Genomic DNA, 20,116 nt, shown 5'->3' with positions numbered 1-20,116 from the left:
GCATCTCAATGTACTGTGCTGCTGTCTCCAAGGAAACTCAGCAGTCACGTGCCTCTATGACGACACAGACTCTCTCTCTCTCTCTCTCTCTCTCTCTCTCTCTCTCGCCCTCCCTCCCTCTGTCTCTCTCGCTCTCATATACCCAGTCCCTCGCTGTCTCTCTTCTCTCCGAATACCCTGTCTCTCTCCCAATCCCTCTCTCGTACACTGGCCCCTGCTCTCTGTTCAATCACTTTCTGTATATCGCATAAATGAACATTCACATACATACCGACGATGAACCAAAAGACAAATATCACAGCCTAGGGTTTTTCCTGCATAGTTGAAATTCTGGTGGCCTCCAAAGAGGTTTTAACTGCCCCAAAGGAGAGTTATCAGCACCAAAATGATACGAATGGACAATAAAATGTGTGCCCCCTATGTGCCCAAGTAAGTTATTTGCCAATCAATAAATCAATCACCAGCCTTCAAAGGGTTTATGGCATTCCACTCCCCTCTCAAACTCACTCCCATCCCCCTCCCTTCCAATTTATTATTCTTTTTCGTTTTCTTTTTTACATTTTGATAATTGGCGTTTCATTTACAAAAGCATAATAGATAATATATACATTTTTGTTTATCAAATGTTCAGAAATGACAGGAAAATGTATAGATTTCTATTAAATAAGGTAACACAGGCTCAGTGCCTTTACTGTTGCATATAGTCACAACGTGAACAGATCATCCTTACTGTCGTGTGTAGTCAACCCTCAGAGGCCCATTCTGAGCCAGGATAAACCCTGCAGCCACGACCTCCAAATAGCCTGGTCACCTAAATTATTTCTCTCTCTTATCTCTCCCTTGAGCCATCTGAGAAAAGAGCATAATTGCCCTCCAAATAATTACATTTACATACTGTGACCCTTTCTCACCTGGCAAGTTACATAACAGGCATTTCAACCTGTATCTTTTCATGGGAAAAAACAAACAAACAAACAAAGAGCACACCAAAATAACTGGTGTGGGGGTGAAGTATGAATAACAATACTTGAAGTTGTTATATAAAGGCTTCTGTGTGTGTGTGTGTGTGTGTGTGTGTGTGTGTGTGTGTGTGTGTGTGTGTGTGTGTGTGTGTGTGTGTGTGTGTGTGTGTGTGTGTGTGTGTGTGTGTGTGTGTGTGTGTGTGTGTGTGTTGAAAGCAGTTTAACCTCTTGAGCCCTATAACTACAGCGTCCTGTCAGTGAGTGATGCTGCTTTTGCCAACAACTTTTCAATGAATTGAATACAAAGGACCCCAATGGAAACAAGCCATAGTACTTTCTTGGGTTTAAAATCCTCTTTGCAGACATTGTATTGAACTGTACTTTCCTGTGCTTGTTGTTTGCAAACTAAAATATTCAATCAATCAATCAGAATGATGAATGTTGATAAATAATATCGCTGCAGAAGGTAAAATAGTAAGCTCTCCTTTCTATTTCTGTTTCTCTCTCTTTTCTTTCTTTCTCTCCTCTGTTTCTTTCACACACGTTCTCTCTCTGTGCCTCTGTCTGCCTCACCCAGAGAGCCTTAAGATTTCCAGTCTCCATGGATGACAACACATCAAGATGTGACACAAAGTCACAGAAACGCCCGCACAACCATCGGTCATCGCTCCTGCCGGAGCCACGAGGTACCTTGGAGGTCACACAGCAGCACCAGCTTGACATAACATTTAGGCACTCAAAGATCAGAGTCTGCAATGCGCTAAGCCTCGTGCTACCTGTGTGCCGTGAATGACAATGTTCCCCCATTCTCCTTGTACATCACCTTTAACAGAAAGGACAGGAGGGGGACTTAAAGTCAGGGCTTTGATAGCTTTCCGTTCAGTTCATAACACTGTTCAGCCTCTAGTCTATTTCTGACACTGCTCGGTGCATGGTTGCATTTGATCATCATCTCTCGGCTAAAAATAATATGCAAATACATTGAAGCCTCCGCCTCCTATCATAGCTTCCTGGCAAAGGTCTGTTTTCTTTTTTCCCCAAGCTTGTCAATAAAGCCATAAAAAAAAAAAAAAAAAAAAACATGGTCGATGCTAACAGAAATTACTTGCATGCATGTGCCCCCATTTTAAAGGCATTAATGGAATTTAGATTAATCAGGAAAATGAATAACTGTATAAAACAGTGGAAACCATTTAAGGAATACAAAGGGATTTCTGGGGATTATTTGGTTTCTATAAAATCAGTAAAAAATTCAGCACTGAAAATTCGACACTGTACTGTATGCATGTTTGTACAATATGCATTCCACATCAACGCAGTGTCGGATTTGGTACGCATTTCTGAATAATTTCTCTGCTTGAAAAGATTCGGCTGAAGCAATGCAGAATAGTAGGCCTGTGTTGTTAGCCATATCCTACATAGAGAGTCTGAGAGAAGACACTACTACTACACCTACTGTATATCTTCACTCTTCAGTCCAAGTCCCAGTTTTGAGATGACCACAAATTCACAGGTCAGCTTGCTGATAGTCTTTGCTTTCAGACGCGAATAAATATTTCAAAACACCATCAGAATGGCAACATTTGAATTTGGCCGGCTGGGAGTCCTGGGAGGCCAGGCATGGAGTTTGATCAAACCCAATTGTTCTACCTTGACTCTGCCATTGTTATTCAGTGGAAAGGTACACACATATGCAAACATGCATGTGTGTGTGTGTGTGTGTGTGTGTGTGTGTGTGTGTGTGTGTGTGTGTGTGTGTGTGTGTGTGCGTGTGTGTGTGCGCGTGTGCGTATGTGTGTGTTGAAACCAGCAAGCACGCACACAAATACTCACAAACATTTTACTAATGCTAATGTGCTAATTTGTTATTATTAACAAGTTATAATTGACTAAATCAATTAGTCTAATTAACCACTTAAGCCTTTTATTATACAATAGTTCACTGTACAATATTCGCACAAAATAGTGAAAACAGCTAATTGTGAGCTTGTAGACCTGCTATTTGCACTTTAAAAATATATATATATTGTTCATAAATCGTAAGAGAGGCAAAAGTTTGAAATAATTGTGATATTGATTTGAAGTCATACCGCCCAGCCCTAACTGCTGCAGTAGGTTTTATGACACTACATTCATTATCTCTCTCTCTCTCTCTCTCTCTCTCTCTCTCTCTCTCTCTCTCTGTAATAATAAAGGAATAATAGCAATGCAGTAAAAGAGTTCAAATTTAACCAACTACATCTTACTTTACTCGGGAAAGGGCTTGAAGTCGGTCGGCGAACGGTTCTCAAGATACATGTACTATGGACAGACATACGTACATTTGTATCGTACATACGTTCAGACATTTTGTGCATTTATTTTAAGATTGTACACTCTTAGTTTCAAATGGAAACACTGAGGATTTTACTGTGTATTCTCTTAAATAAATATTTTAGGTTAGTGTTCTGCTTGATTATTATAACTTATAATAATATAAATTTGTATCATTAAACTATATATATTCCACTGTATTATGGCCTTTTTAGATCTTAATATTTGCAGTCGCCTCATTTTATTCTATTGTTCTAATATCACATCATGCTTCTTCATCATATCCCAGACTAACTGAAATTCATGATGTTTCCAGCCATGCTTAAAATGCATTGACTGTTCAATGGAATAGCCTTTAAAAGTCATTTTGTGCTGTGATTTATTCAGATGAAATTAGTTAATATGGGGGCATTAGACCTTGGATACAAGATTTAAACCAAGAAAGAAAAAGGGCAGACTTGAAAATACATCCTCACTCATTATATTTCAAAATGTCATTAGGATCACAAACACACATTTAATCATACTGCTTTTGATGACTTAGATTACTTAGCTCCTGTATTTAACGAACACAGTGAGGTTCCGCAAACTGATGCAAACGAATATTCTCACAACGCGATGCATTGTGAGCTTGTAGATTTGAAATAGGGCTTAAGTGGTTAATGTACGATTTCCCTTCCTAGAAATGTTGTTGTGTCAAAAGTAGCCTTGCACAGCTAGGCTATGTCAAAAGTACTTTATTTGTCTTTGAAATGTACAGGACATGCGAAGGACATGCAACCCAGGTGGTCGATGCATTACCATCGTCAACGAGCACGCCCCGGAAGTAACGTTTTTCAGTGAACGTTGTGACATTGTGAGCTTGTAGATCTGCTATTTTTTGGGGCAAATGCTCCACCCCAGGATAAAGGATGTTGGGGGTATTTTGATTGTCGCGATAATATTGTTTCTTTGGTCACAATAATATGTGACATGAAATGTTCAAATCGTCCAATCCCTGATACATTGCTAGTTTTGAGTCATACAGTGGACATGGCTCTGCATTACTACCACAAGAGGCCTAAAACCTCAAGTTAGAATCCTGTTTCAAGTCTTTCTGAGAAATAGAATCAATGTGAAGGGCCGTTGTACCATAAAATCCTGTACAAACGAAGACGAACAGTCCCGGTTGAATTGTCCCCGAATCTCCGGGAAAGTACTTGATATTCTCGTGGCTCTAGTTTGTGTAAACCAATGAACACTGAGAAAAGGGCACGGATTACCGGTTTCCGTGGTTACCAGAGAGATGTGATCTTCAAATAGTTTTAGCTGCAAATTTTGTTTTTTAATCAATATCAATCTACTCGCGTAATGCAATTTCATGCTACACAGCCTGTACCGCACGAGCTAATCCAATCGCCCGATCTCTTGCTGGCGGGAAACATTTGGGTTGACAGTTTATTTTCCGCGTTGTAATGAATTGTAAATTTATGTAAATGTTAACTTAATCTTAAATGCATAACTTTGGTTACAATGCAGGAAAAAAAAAATCTTTCTGTCAGTGAGCTCCTAGAACTTCTGTGAGAAGTCACTCGGGGATGTTAGATATTTATCATGCCATACAGCAGGAAATCACCCTGATGTATTTACGTCCTGTCCATTTTCCATGGTAGAGCGAGTTTCTCCTCCCTGATGCAACCAACTATCAATTACTCACTGACACTTGCCATGAGCGGCACATAAAGAAAAATAGCCGACAGCTTAGATTCATGGTCGTGACTTGAATATGGAGCATGATTATGTAATGAAACGTGCCATGAACAAATGCAGGGTTTACATTCAAATATTCACATCACAAGTACATTGTGACATTTCAAATGATACTATGACCATACAATGAAGACCATATCATACATAATTTTTTCATTTCAAATAATTTCTACGTTCACACATTATGTGCCAGTGGGTGAGGTCATGTCTTCAGACCTAGAGCACAGTGATAAGAAAGATATGAAGCGACCTTAGCAATGTGGACAACTGCAGATCTATCTCGATGCTGGAATTGATTATGGAAATCCTCCTATTTCTCAGCTGAAATGTAATTGAAACTGAAGGCTTAAGACAGCATTGGAATATAATGCATTTTCTATAATGACTTCCAGGAGCCTTCAAAGGCAGAGCGCAGAGATTTATACCATCACTCTAGTTTCATTGCCAACAGACTAATGGGGACGGCTGTGCTGCTCACTGCAGCTCCGCACAAACTCAGATAACATATCAGCATTTTCACATTATCAAATAATCAGGGGCTTGATAACTTTGAATGATGTCAGCCAATACTTGATTTTATGAAGGCAAGATGGAAAGATGGAGGTGGGTTAACATGGCAAGAATAGACCATACATCACCGGTATACTGGACCTTGCCATGCTGTTAATCAACAAATCGGATAGACTTCTGTCATTAGTAGCACAAAGACTGTGACAAACGTCTTGAGAACAGCACTTACACTGTGTGGGTTAGCTCCTGTGGTCTTTCAGCCTGCTCTGGGAACAGTGGATGAGGTGACTCTCCGATGGGGACGCAGCCTAGAGATTTACTGATTGCATGGCTCAGCTTTTTGGCCGGAGACTTCTGTGAGAAGGGCAGAGCAGACGTTATATCTGTTATCTGATATCTGCTGCCATCAGCTTGTTCATTTATAATGCAGTACAGTGGCTTATGATTGGATTTAACCTCATTTAGGTGTAGCTTGCATATCTAGAGCTAGAATGTCACACTTAATGCCATACTATGTCAACAGTGGCTTATTAATTACATGTAATTTCACAAGTCATTTTAGTAGTTGCTTTCCACAGCAGAATAAACGCACACTTTGTCACCCTCTACCCACTGAGATGATTTCAACATCCTTTCCCTACTTTCTATGCTCAGACATTCCCTTCTGGTCTTGAGGCCTCTTGAACAATCCTTCTTATCTGTAGAACACTCAGCGGGTTGGGAATTGGATTTGGGAAGCAGCGCATATATCTTCCCTTGTTTCAATTTACAACGCAATGATTGAGCATTGGGGAAACGAAGCAACACTGAGAATCCAATCAATACGATTTCATTGACTAAACTGAGTGAAACCCCTATGAAATCCCCAGTGTTGTACCCGAACGAGTTCAAAGAACGATCGTTCATGAACACGTTCATATTTTGGGCGAACGTGAACTGAACGTAATTGTTTTCGCTTGATGAACGATATTGTCGAACGCGGTCATTCTGACGCCCGTGAACGACGTTCGTCGGCGTTCGTCGGCCGTTCATGCGGCGGTCCGCGCCTCCGCGGTCATCTGTCCTCTGCTCCTCTCGTCTCTCTTTTCATTCACATGCTCCAATAGTAGGCACTGCACGCAGCAGCACGCAGCAGTGCCTACTGCATCTCGTGAACGTTCCGATATGCGGTGCTGTCTGCACTCTGCTGATGCACTGTGAATCTCCTCCTCGTCTCGCAAGCCTGACTGACTATACTTTGTCCTATGTGTGTTGCACGGCGAAAATAGCTGATCTGCAAGCTCACAACGCGTCGCATCCACGAGACAACGTGAGCTTGTAGATCAGCTATTTTAACCAACGCGGAAACATGCTGTGCACGGTTTAGAAACGTCTGCCTTCTAGTGGGGTTCCTTGTACATGTAATTTTTTGGTTTTTTTCTAGTGGGGTTCCTTGTACATGTAATTTTTTGTTTTCATTTCAAATGTGTGTTAAAGTTTCTTTCACTTCCAATTTGTAGATTATGGTTTATAGAACAATTTTGGTTAGAGTGTCAAGACAGTAGATTGAAGAAAAATATATATTTTGCCCTATTTCCAAAATGACCAAAATCGGAATTGTGTTTTTTGAACAATGTCTTAGTTTTCCCACAACTGCTGTGTAATATATATTTTTTTTTATTGCTATATCAAGTCAATACTGTGTGGGGAATCAATTGGAGTCAAATATTTGTTTTGAATATTATGATATTTCACACAATGAGACAATAACATGGTTATTACATTCAGCCCTTCACAATAAGGGTGCAGGAAGACTGGGAACTAGGCAGTGGGCACATAAATATTGTGGGCACCTCAATGTTAAGTTGGATGAAATTATTGCTGTGTGTGGTTCTATATGGGCTGAGTCAATAATTTTGACAAATAATAGCATGCAGCAACGTCTAAACATTTATATATATAGACCTTTATATTTTTTTTTTTCCTTTTTTTTTTTTTTTTTTTTGAATAGCCAAAAGTATAAAAAAAATATGGTTAAAAAAAGAACTAAAAAAGAACTATGTAGTTCATTTTGGGGAACCATGAACTTTAGTTCATAATGGGGATTTATGAACTAAAAATGAACTAGTTCATTTTTGAAGTTCTGAACTTGAACTTGAACTAGTTCGTTTTTAAAGTGAACTTTCCCAACACTGGAAATCCCCTTCTGAATCGTGTTGAAGGCATGAGCGATGTGACAAGCAGGATGGGCGCTTCGCGGTACAGATGGCGGAATTCACAACAATCTGAGTACCGATGACCACAACCTAAGGGCTGTACACACTGAGCACTATAACTATAACTATAACAAAAATATAGTTAAAAGAATAGTTCAAAGTCAAGTGGAAGTCAAGTGTGTTCACACCAACTATAAAAAATACAATGGTGAACGATATAGTTATCGTTATAGTTATAGTGCTCATTGTGAACTGCACCTTTACAGTATGTATCTTTTGGATAGAGGACCCAAAAAAAGAACACATTGTAGTATTTGAGTGAAATCCAGGATCTGCCTTACCCAAGACGAATGTTCTTTCATCTGGTGCTGGTTGCTATGGGGACCATTGGCATGGCCACGCCAGAAGCAGCTCTGGCAGAGTTGGTAACCATGGCACTGTTGGCAGCGGTACCGAAAGCCCATCATGCTTTCACTCCGGCAATATGAACACTCCACTGGATGGAAGACTGGGTGGTGAAGAAAGGACAAGGGAAATAAATGAACAGGCTGAAGGAAAAATGCTTTCAAATGCCATCCGAAAGGACTTGTAGTTATAAAAAATTAAAATAAAAGATTGACAGCAGACAATTCTTTAGAAAATAACTTTTCAAGGGGTAAGGGATTTTACTTGAGAAAATGTGTCTAAACTGATAACACTGCGATGTATAATGTAAGAATATTGATTGATAATTTCCAAGTAATTATCCCCCCGAAAAATAGTGTTTTGGAAATGCTAGACCCATATGTTACAACAGCCAGACTTACCATTTTCAACATTAGCGAGTCGGTGCATGAGAGGTAGCCACACTAGACACTGCGGGGGAGGATCTGCCATCAACACATCCAAAAACGTGTTCAGCGAGATCTTCTTCTAGATATGAACAGACACATGCGTTCAGTGAAAAGCATCCAAGAATAGCAAGAGTAGTTAAATAAAGATCTGTAGCAAGATTAAAAATAGCTGTAAAAGGTTCAGAGTTCATTTTGATATGAGCTGTCATCAGGGTTCCATATGTAAATAAAAAGAAGAAGAAACGGAAACCTCTCTTAAGCCATACTACTTAGTCACATCATGATGTTTTGTGAGCGTGTAGATCTTATATTTTTGCTATTGTGGAAATTCATACATACAGGTTCATGTGTGATACCAATTTTACCCAATCAGGAAAGAGAACCCCACAAAGATCCAGTATTTTATCAGCTTACATTTTATATTGTATAGTCCGCTTATTTTTCCATTGTCTTCCAATGGTATCCCACCTGAAAATGTATTTTCTGTTTACTAAAGAGCTGGAAACACAGGGAGGAGAGCCATGCATTGGGAGCGGGATCCCATGGGAATCTATGCAACTTTTGGAGGGGCGAGCATATTTTGTATATATTTGTGAGTGGGAATGACCTGTGGGCCCAAAGAATCCCACACCGTACCTCATTAAACTGGATATCAGCACACCTGAAGCATGACGAGATGGTAATATTACGGGATTATGCTGCATCTGGACTAAATGACTACATTTTGTTGCAGGCGGTCAGAAATGATACAATGGTGGGAATGGTCAGAAGTTCAGCAGGAGCAGAACTAAGAAAACTGTAAAAATGAAAACCGGGGGGAGGGGGGCTAGGCAATTTCAGTGCCGGCCACCATGGCCGGCAGGATTATATTTTACCGGTCAACAAATTAATTTATCGTTCATATTATAATTAATGTTGTATGCGTGTTTGCAGATACAGTTGTTTACTATTGAGATTGGCACATATCCAAGATCACACATGTCACACGGTCTATTTTCTTTTTGGAGCTGTGTGGAACACAAGCTCCCTATACGTGGCCGTGTGTGTAGGTATGTGGGTGGGTATGTGGGTATGTGGGTGGGTGGGTCTGTGGGTCTGTATGCAGCCTGTATGTAGTAACCCTGGGTGACCAGAGAGGTGCTGTTGAGTCTAGCCTGCCCTGAGCATCAACTGCAATACACACACACACACACACACACACACACACACACACACACACACACACACACACACACACACACACACACACACACACACACACAGCTCCACTTCGAACAGAGGTTCGATTTTTACTCTTAAAAAAGCGGTGCATTTGATACTACATTGCATTGCACACCAGGGGGTGATCACTGCTTGCCTCCTGTGAATTGTTTTATTTTATTTTATTTTAATTTCATTGCTGAGTGAGGTCAGCAGACAAAGTGACGTGAGTGAGAGGAAGAAATCTGGGTGAAATCTACCAATCTCAACGGGAAACAACGGTAGGCTACTGTATGTGCATTGGCGATGCACTTCTTTCCACTTTATCAAAGATGCAATCTGTTCCTGTTTTTATAGTTAACTAAATAATATCTATTTACAGTACTCATGCAGAGGTGTCGCTTGCCAAAACATAACTGAATAAAGGGGACACGGGTGAACTGCTTGCCTTGCGGAGTCGCACAGTAGCCTACAAACTAATATATAATTATAATTTGATCTCATTCAACCTTATGCAAACCTACAACCTTTGTTTGTTTTGTTATGTCATGATGGCACAAGGAAGGGTGACTTGGCTGCAACCAACATGTCCAACTTTCACCACATGATGTGGTGAAAGTAATAATCAATGTGTAATAATCAATGTGTAATCAATGTGTAATAATCAATGTGCAGGTGTTAGTGAGCAAGCTAGACTGGACCAGACTGGACATATTCAGCATTGCTCTAGCAGCATGTGAATACATTATAGGGTTGGGTATCTTCTTAATAATTGGCTTTCCATTGTAAATCTCTCTCATTGTCCCTTTTCCTGCAAGATGTTTTTAAGCCTGTTAAAATATCCCCTAGGCTACAGCAGGTTACCAACAAAACGATAGACAGTATCAAATGACCTCAAAGCATAGCAACTTGAGCGGCCTAAGTTGCTAACCACCCTGCCTGACCGTCCCACATTGTCCCACACAAACAATACTTCTGTCCCTCAAATGAATAGTTTGGATCTGGTCACCCAGACCACATCCATTGCTGCGATCAGAAAGTCATTGTGCTTGATTGTATAATATCCATGTGATTCCACGACCCATATAGAGTTTGGAATACCTCGGGCGGTTTATCATAACAGTAAACGGTGCCGAGCAAACCAAGACACAGAGCGCTGGTGGTTAGTGCGTTCCCTCTTTCATCTGTGAAAAGCTGGATTTGTGCTTCGCCGTATGATGGTGCGTGACGAGCATAGCAGACATACAAGCTCACAAAGCTGCAAGTTCCAACATGTTGTGAGCTTGTAGCTCTGATATTTTCAATGCGCGACACCATCATATGACAAATAGACTGATATAGTTCTGCACACAGCAGCTACAGAAGCAAGCCTTCGTGACAGTGTCAGATCGGGATACCATTTTTTTTAATCAAAATCATTTTAATAATATTTAGGCTTAATAACAGCATTTACGGCTGGCCACTGTGGCCGGCAGTCTTTAAATTTGCCAACCAATTAAAATGTTACCGGTCAAACAGAAAACTCTGCCCTGGTCATTCAAATGGGATATTTTGGCCTCTTACCTGCTGGGGAAAACATGTGCGTACTGAGTGCTCGGTGTAGCCAAACGAGGGTCCCTCAAACACAGCAGTGGGCAGCTTCAGCACCTCGCGAAGGAACTGGTCAAACTTGGCAAAGACCATCACTCCACTCGAGTCAGAGATCTGTGAGAAAATATCTGAGAGAAAGAAAGATTGTCTTGATTTTGTATTCATTTAAAGAGAGTATATCTGGCACTTCAGCCAGATTCTTAACCACCCAAGCATTATTTTCTACTTCATTGTACAACAGTGTCAACAATGGCTAAAATAGGCAATCTACGAGCTCACAACGTTGTACGATGAAGTAAAAAAATATGATGTAAGTGGTTAAGAAAGTGGCTGAGGCCCGAGTTTCTCTAAATTAATGTGAGCTTGTAGATCTGCTATTTTGGCTATTTAAAGATTTTACCTACAAAATGACATGCACAAAATAGGGTTGCCATTTGTTTAAGACGTCCGGTGATCACAGTAGTTGTTGTTGTAGGTTTTTACGTCCGGTGACACGACACTTGTCCAGGACAGGCCTCAGACGCGCCACCTCAGGAGACTTGGCTCAGCAGTAGTAATAGACATTAAGATTAGGGTAACTTTAAACTTTAGCACAGGTAGGTTAGTCTGCCTCTCGTGGCGTTATAAAAGGCTGGTTGTTTTGGAAGAAGATCCATGTGCTCTCTGGGTTAGTCCTAAACTATGTGAATTCACAGGTGTCACAGCAAGAGACTCCTTTGCTGATTATGTTCATAAGAACGACAGTAATGTTGAAGAAGGCAGGGGGAGCTAATCTTGTCTAATGTGATTGAGATGATACTAATTAAATCAGCTATTTTTCAAGCCCCATTCTTTTGTAAAAATAACACAGACTGTGCACTCTGTAGAAATTAAAACAATTCACTCCAGTTGCCTACCATACAAGAACAAGTACAAGCAATTAAAACATGTCTTTAATGTGTGTATGCAATGTTGTGTTTTTATGTGTCCCAACAGCGCCCCTATGTGCATCATTTGAGCAACTACACCAATGGACAAATAGCCCCTGAGGGGGTCTTGAGTTTGGATCTGTGAAAAACAAGTAGATAAAATACCAGCAACCCAGGAAAACAATATTCAGGTTAAATACAGTTGACTTACAGCGTAGTTTGTCCACAATTTTCCCTCCACACATAGTTGCCAACATGGATTTCATAGAGAACACAGTAAGCTTCCCGTGGCCTTCACTGTAAAATAGAAAAAAGATTGTGAGCTTGCAATGATGTCATGAAAGCATCCAATTCGTTTTCAGTCACAAGTCGACTTTCAAGAGCTAGTTCAGGGGATTAATGGTTAGATTCTACTGTTTAACCTGGTAGTCGCTCTGAGATTAATTTGGCGCTCTGGCTTAAAAAAAGTATATCTTTGCAAATACAGAGGTTGGATGAAATACAACTTAAAATAACATGCTGTATAGTGTATATCAAATTAAGTTAAAATTGTACTAGTCGAGTGATGCAGTAGTTCAAGAAACAGTCTGCCGGGAATAGGTCGATCTTTATCGTAGATCTTAGGTAGATCTTGCTTCTAGATGCTTTAAAATGATGGGAAGCCACTTCATTCACGTCTAAATCAGTTTGTAATGAGATGTGAGCAGAGGGAAGGAACAGAGTACATGAATCTTATTTTCTTAAGTTAAAACAGAAACAGCCCTGATATTATCGTACAAGTGCATTGTAATCATTAAATAGTGTGGTTGCCCTAACAGGGCAACACACTATAGTACTTGTCCGACTTTATTATTCAAGAGTGACCAAAGTTTGGTACTATAATACTTGTCCGACTTTATTATTCAAGAGTGACAAACGTTTGCCACACTACTCCTCCCACAGTTTTTGTGCCACACACTCATGCCATATTATGTAAAATTGACCAGCTTCATCAGGAATCATGTGCTCTACATATCTGTAGAGAAAGGTTGTATAGTTTAATTGATATAAATGTATTCTTGAATGAATTTCCTCCATTGACTTGTATCCATATATGGAGCTATATCCATATCTGGAGTTTGTGATGTCAGATGTAGAGGTATTGGCCAGCTCCATATATGGATATATTATGGCGCAACCCACAACTCGTTAAAAATGTTTAAAAACAAAGATCTCCGTCTTACCAAAAGTAGGCCATCTCGTGCCTAAAACGGAGATCTCCGTCTTATCTTCTTTATTAATTAATCTGATTAATATCGCCGTTATGTACAATCCGGGTGACCGTCGGTCACTATGAGACGAGTGCATACAGAAGTGAAAGCAAAGCAAAACAGACTCCTCTATCCGGTTCAATTCTTCTTCTGCCGAAAAAACGAGCATAGCTTCCGTTCTAGCGCTCCCCAGCGCCATGCGCCCCATTCCCACAGTGTGTAGTGATGCCTGGGAGAAGCTACACGGCAGGGAGCAAACATGTTTTAGCCTAGCTGCAGATATACCATCATCCACCCATGTTAAAACAAGGAGGGAAGGATAGATACTGCAGTTAGTTAGCTAGATGCATTAGTTATACCAGGCTAAAAATGTTTCGCCTCACTCTGAGCCACTACACCTATAGTGTGCTGCAGAACAGAGCAGCGTGCACATGCACCCACGTGCGCATGTGTGATGATCACCATTAGAAAACATTGTAAAATCACCAGAAAACGCTGTCACTGAATAGCTAAGATTATTAGTGGGCACCTAATGTGTATTGATGACATCATGGGTCTCTATATATGGGCATAAAAGGGACAAGGACGGAATGGTTAGCACCGCTCGAATAGGGACAAGGACTGAGAGATATTTGCAAGTGTGACTCGCCTCAAGGCAACCACACTTGCAATTTCCAATTGCATCTTTCTAGTTGTACGGTATCTTCTGATCAGTCTTGATGGGTGTCCAGGTGAAAACAAAAGGGAATCCGTGTGTTTGAGATTTACAAGGGGTGTTGTTGTTCTTTAGCACTGCTAACCGCTCCAATACGTGTATATTTACTTCTCTATTGTATCAAATACTCCTGTCGTATCCGTATATCCCTTCTCTGTCATAAGGGTCTATCCTGTCACGTCATGAGGGTGTCTTTTTTTGAGCGGTGCTAACCGCTCCTACGTCTGGCTTTGTGTAGCACGGAACTCCATGTATTGAGATAACAAACGTCACGGACAGAACGGCCCATACAAGGAGATATGCACGTGTGACGTCACGTGTTTGATACCATTCACACAGCCATTCTTTGAACACAGCTTGACTCTTACTTACTGCAGAGTTCTACTCAAACTTTTCAGGCCATGACCCCCCAAAATAATCATTTGAACTGGGGACCCCCCACCCTGAAAAGCACTTGGAACGTAGGAGTTGAGGCATTCACTTTAGTTTGACTCGATTCCACAGATAAATATTGTGAAAATCGCAGATCTACAAGGCGTTGTGAGCTTGTAGATTGTCTATTTTCAATTTAATGTGCCTCTTTCTTCTATTATTTGACAATCTGGCCAATGTTTGACCAGTTAGTTTGTTGCTGACTTTTTATGCAATAATGGTATTTTTCATAGTTTTAGTTTTTTAGGTATTAAAACGTTCTTAAAAGACCTAAATTGTCACTTCACTCTCATCTGGGGACCCCTCTGAGGGTCCCGACCCACAGGTTGAGAACCACTGCTCTACAGTACTTTCCATCTACTGTCATGCTCTACAATGTCGCACTGTGTATATGAGATGCAACTGTCCCTGCACCACGCATGTATCAGCCTGTTCTGTACTATTACATAAGATTTGATCTCTCTGCATCGCAGCAAGATCAAATGCCGACCAGACAAGTTCCTGGACCTGTACATTTATTACACTTGGCTAATCCAGTGATTCTTTATCTGATTGTGACTGTTTACAGTAATGTAGCCATGCAAAATAATATAATAGTACAGTGATGTGTCGCACAAATACTGCACCTATGTATGTACAGTGTACACATAGTGTGATGTTCGGTATAACATTGATTGTTATTCATGTTAGACAACAGATAGGTAAATACTAGACAGTAGTGTTGTTCTGCTTTAGAGGTGCAACGGTTAATCAAATTAATCGATTTAATGTGATTAGAAAATAAATAATTGATTGCAATAACATAAATATAGCAAAGATAGCTGATCTACAAGCTCACAATGTGTCACAAAGCAACATATTGTAAACTTGTAGATATTGTTTTAATGTGACACCATCATATGATTTGAGTATAAAATAGGGCTTAAATGTTGTTAATCAAACTATTTAATTTAATTTAATTTAGAAAATCTATTCAGATGTTTTCACGTTGAATGGTTGATATACAATATATGTATATATACTGTATATATACAGTATATGTCACCGCTAGATCGAGAATCAGTTAGATCGAGAACCGGAGCGCTCGTCGTGCGGCGCGGGGCGGAACAAGCAGTCGCTTTGATCCACAACAACGACAACGACAACGTAGCGTCGGCAGGAATGATAGCGCCTCACCCCACGGAGGTTACGGTTAGGGTTAGGCATAGTTTTACTGAGGTTAAGGTTAGGGTTAGGGTTAGAGTTAGGCATAGTAAGCTAATGGCTAAACAAGGATGAGCTAGGCTAGTAGATAAACAAATAAAGAGGGGTCGCAAACAAGTGACGTCAGCGACTACACAAGTGAATGGCTGTTGTCGCCATCTCATGGTGATTACGCAGAATTACACAGGTGCGCTGATAAGAGACTATCAAAGTGAATTGATCCAGGTGGTGGTAGGGGTGTGTGGTGAACAACAAAACGAGTGCTCTTACCACAATCTAACTGAGTTACCCAATCTAACTGTAACATATATACTCCAAAAATGTGCTTCTCGATTATTTGATTAATTTGAAAAAGTAATCAATAGAACAATTGTTAAAATATAATCGGCAGTTGCAGCCCTATTCTGCATTGACCATAGTGGACACACCTGTCATAGGTGGCCACCATGAAGTTGAGCAGAAGGCCGATGGACTGCTCCACATTGATCTGGTGGGTGGTGGGAAGCCGCTTGTTGAGCTGATAATAGATGGAAGACAGGATAGTTTCCAACCGGGACACATTGATCTCAGCATTGTGGTCCAACGTGTTGAGCCCGTTGTCACGGAAGGCTTCAATCATATTCCACACGTCCACCAGATGAACTGGAGGGAGAGAGATGGAGAGAGAGACTTCAAGTGAGGACAAGAGTAGTTAGCTTACAATCCTCATCGTATTCCTGAATATATTTCTATTCTTCATTTCATTCCACATAAAGAGATAAAAAAGAAGTTGCTGAAAAGGGAAGGAAGAGAGAAAGAGTATGTTTCTCTATATGGTTCAAACAAAGGTGTGCTTACGATTACATCTCTTCTGCACGAACCGCAGCTTACAGGCGGTCCTATAGGTTGACAATCTAATAACATCAAAGTTCTGAGCTCCTGTTGACATAAACAAGACATAGTTATAGATGTTTAGTTTACAAAGTTACGAAGAAACACAGACATCATACCGCTATCGGATGAATGTGTTACTTTGTATAAAGTAAGAAGAACACAAAGAAGGATTACACCAAACACATTGATTTAATGACATTCAACATGACAATTGGCTAGGGTATTCAATGTGTGTGCGGGTGTGTGTGCGTGTGTGTGCGTGCATGCGTGCGTGCGTGCGTGTGTGCGTGTGTGTCAGAGGAAGATGTGATGTCCAGTCAGTGAAGGAGTTGCATAAGCCCATGCTGTCTGTGAAGGGGAGATTTCTCTCAGTCAGTTGAGTCCACTCACTCATTTCCATGAAGAGCTGTCTCTTCTCCACCATGGCTTTGCCTCGTTTGCTGCCCTCCTCGATCATTCTGTGGCACATCAAACAGGAGAGCATGCACCTTTTAAGCCTAATTAAAATTGTGTTGACCGTTCAGTGAAATGCTTCAGTTTTTGCTGTACGGTAAAGTATAAAGTGAATTTATCCATTACTTATGTTTTTCAAGCTGTTAATTTAACTTACACTCAGAAATGTATAGAGTATATAATGAAGGCACCACACAGGTTGAAGAACTCATACATATACTGCTGTTCACATACTAGTGTAAGTAGTAGTAGTTTTTGGTAGACTTCATGTCAGGCCATTGAAAGGTAGTTTTACCTGTTGCTGGCTGAATTTCAAGCAAATTGAAGGTCTAAAAACGTCAACCCTACAGAGAGAGAAGTCATATCAGGACAGTTAGTAATGGTTTCTTACTTTACTCCAAGAGGTAAACAATTCTTCTCTATCAGAACACACTTAGCTTTTTAGTAAGCAATTAACACCATTTTCCAATCCTTGTAGGGCTTGATTAAGTCTCCCCCCCACCAGTAGTGTCCGTGTGTAGTAACACTCGAGTACCCATGCTCTGTGTAAATGCTAATTCTCTATGACATCCCGCTTGGCAAAGACCACATCCTGTGGGCTAATGGCACTAACCAGGCCACAGAGGACCCACTCGATGATGGACAAGGAGGAGCACGTTGGGGCTGGCCAGTGAGGGATAAGACCCGGGTAGCACTGACAGCCGAGGCTAAGGGACTTAACTCCAAAGCGTCAAACATGTCTAAGTCACATGTTTGTTACACAGAATGCACTCGTGGACCAACAAGGGTACTACTGAACAAACAAACATACAGGATGTGTGTGGATCAGCTACAGTACACCAACTGTGTGAGCGAAGTAGCTATGGTTAAGCTAACTACAGGATATCAGCCGATAGGCGTGACATCTTTCTTGTTTTCTTTCTAATGTGGCGAGACCACAGTTTCCTCTTAGTTAGAAACATTTCACTCTTCAGTGAGATTTAACGACAGAATACAACACAGACTTATTTTGGCTCTAAAAGAGGACTCGGGCTCATGGGACCACCAGGCATCCCTTGACCCCAGCAAAGGGGTAGGACCTTTTGCGGTTCAACAGCCAGAGCATGGCAGAAACACTGGCAGGACCAGGGGCACATTTCCCCCTGGGCCCACCCCAGGGGGAAACAAGCTCACCCAAAATGTACAAGCTCATGTAAGGCGTTTTGGATGAATACCATCCAGAATATAAGAATATATATAGATTATACACTGTGTGTATGTTCACGCGCACGCACGCGCACGCACACACACACACACACACACACACACACACACACACACACACACACACACACACACACACACAGTTCCATTTGTACAAAGATCTGCCCAATTCTGGCCTATATCTTAAGTTAGTATCATCAGACAAAGGGGGGAAAGGGTAGAAAACATCAGCTGAGCAGTGGGAGACCTATAATAGTCACGTCAGCAAAATAACACACAATGGTTCATTGTAAACATGCAGCTATGAAGTAACTACAACCAACTCATGTAGGCAACCAGACCGCTGCCTTGTGTGGGAAGGCATTTGACAGCTAAACTGTGAACAGCCGGCGAGGACATAGATGATGGCAGTTTAATCTATACCTTATATGACTGATTCGTGCAATGAAAAGTAACCTAATTGGAGTAAAAGTCACAAGTAAGACAGCCATTGACTGAGCCCTATATGAGCCTGCAGGGGACGTCAGAAAAATTGATGTAGGTCATTAAAACAAAAATAAGTCATAGCCTATGTATTACATTGATTTATCAGTGTGTGACGGAGCTTCAAATAACCTATAACTGAAAGAATAAAAGCTCTATGCATATAATGCATATAACAGGTTCACATATTGTGTCCATCAGTGATCAGTCAGATAAAGGCCTGAGTCTTGGGATTCTTAAATCCATATAATCTGAATGACTGCAAGTCTGCATCCATTGTGTGCCTTAATAATAATGATAAAAAATAAACGTTTAAAATAAAGACATTTGCACAATAATCGCCAATATTAACCCAGCTACATTTCCAGATGGAGTATTTATTATCCATCATAGGCCCGTATAATAAAGGTGCATTTTACTGTAACCGCACCTTCAGCTTTGAGGTAATGACAACATCCTTTGACGCGACTCCACATAAGCACTCGGCTACTGCAGTACCTTCGAACGACTCAAATATTTTCCTACTTCCCCCTGTGTCCATAAAACCCCAAATCTGACCGTGTGTGGAACACTATTTAGCACTTGCATTTCCACTCTAGAAGCAACGGCACGACAAACGCGGCCATATTGATGATTTAACTCACAATTTACCTTATTTCCGCAATGTGAATGAATGGTGTGTCGTGATGGCCATGATCATTTCTGGATAACAAATACAGATAATTCTACATTCCGCGTTCTCCTTATTGATGATCTCTCTCTCCCCAAGGCTGGCCACCGAATAAGAGGCATATAGCCTACTGGACAACTGGCCTTACCAGGAGGAAAATCACGCAGGTTGCGTTAGACTGGAGCATCATCAGCATCAGATGAAGAGGATAATAAGTGGTCCAGGGTGAATAAGGAGGATATTTATTCTCCGTGATTCATCATCACTGCACTCTCTCTCTCTCTCTCTCTCTCTCTCTCTCACCTTTGATGTATGCGCACGCTGGTCCGGCTGACGTTACTGCTGCTGTCCGGGCGATGAGAAACGATCCACGCCATCCATCATCATCATCACCATCATCATCATCATCATCGCATTTCAAGTTCCTTCTTTCCTGTTTCATTCGACTCGATCTTTGCAGAACTGCGGTTGTTGTAGCGACATAGAGATGTACGAGCGCCCCGCTCTGCTCAGCATCATCAACGACCCGACGGCAGAGGACAGCAAAGCAACGCGCATGCAAGCAGCCACGCAC

At 41.0% G+C, this 20,116-nt stretch overlaps 1 protein-coding gene across 1 annotated transcript in view; it reads right to left on the bottom strand.

Annotated features, from left to right (window-relative positions):
• The window catches only part of dtnbb (dystrobrevin, beta b), a gene marked incomplete at both ends in the record, with an annotated part of 48,287 nt that extends 31,097 nt beyond the window's left edge, over window positions 1-17,190 (bottom strand). Inside the window, 8 exons of the mRNA XM_080751001.1 lie at window positions 5,764-5,888; window positions 8,071-8,237; window positions 8,536-8,641; window positions 11,326-11,480; window positions 12,472-12,557; window positions 16,289-16,502; window positions 16,698-16,778; window positions 17,124-17,190. Of these exons, the coding sequence (XP_080607127.1) occupies window positions 5,764-5,888; window positions 8,071-8,237; window positions 8,536-8,641; window positions 11,326-11,480; window positions 12,472-12,557; window positions 16,289-16,502; window positions 16,698-16,778; window positions 17,124-17,190 (1,001 nt within the window). The remainder of the gene's footprint in view (window positions 1-5,763; window positions 5,889-8,070; window positions 8,238-8,535; window positions 8,642-11,325; window positions 11,481-12,471; window positions 12,558-16,288; window positions 16,503-16,697; window positions 16,779-17,123) is intronic.
• Between the last annotated feature and the right edge of the window lie 2,926 nt (window positions 17,191-20,116).

The sequence above is a fragment of the Nannobrachium achirus genome (assembly GCF_963921795.1).
Source record: "Nannobrachium achirus genome assembly, chromosome: 20".
Taxonomy (NCBI): domain Eukaryota; kingdom Metazoa; phylum Chordata; class Actinopteri; order Myctophiformes; family Myctophidae; genus Nannobrachium; species Nannobrachium achirus.
This window is presented reverse-complemented; position numbering and strand designations above follow the sequence as displayed.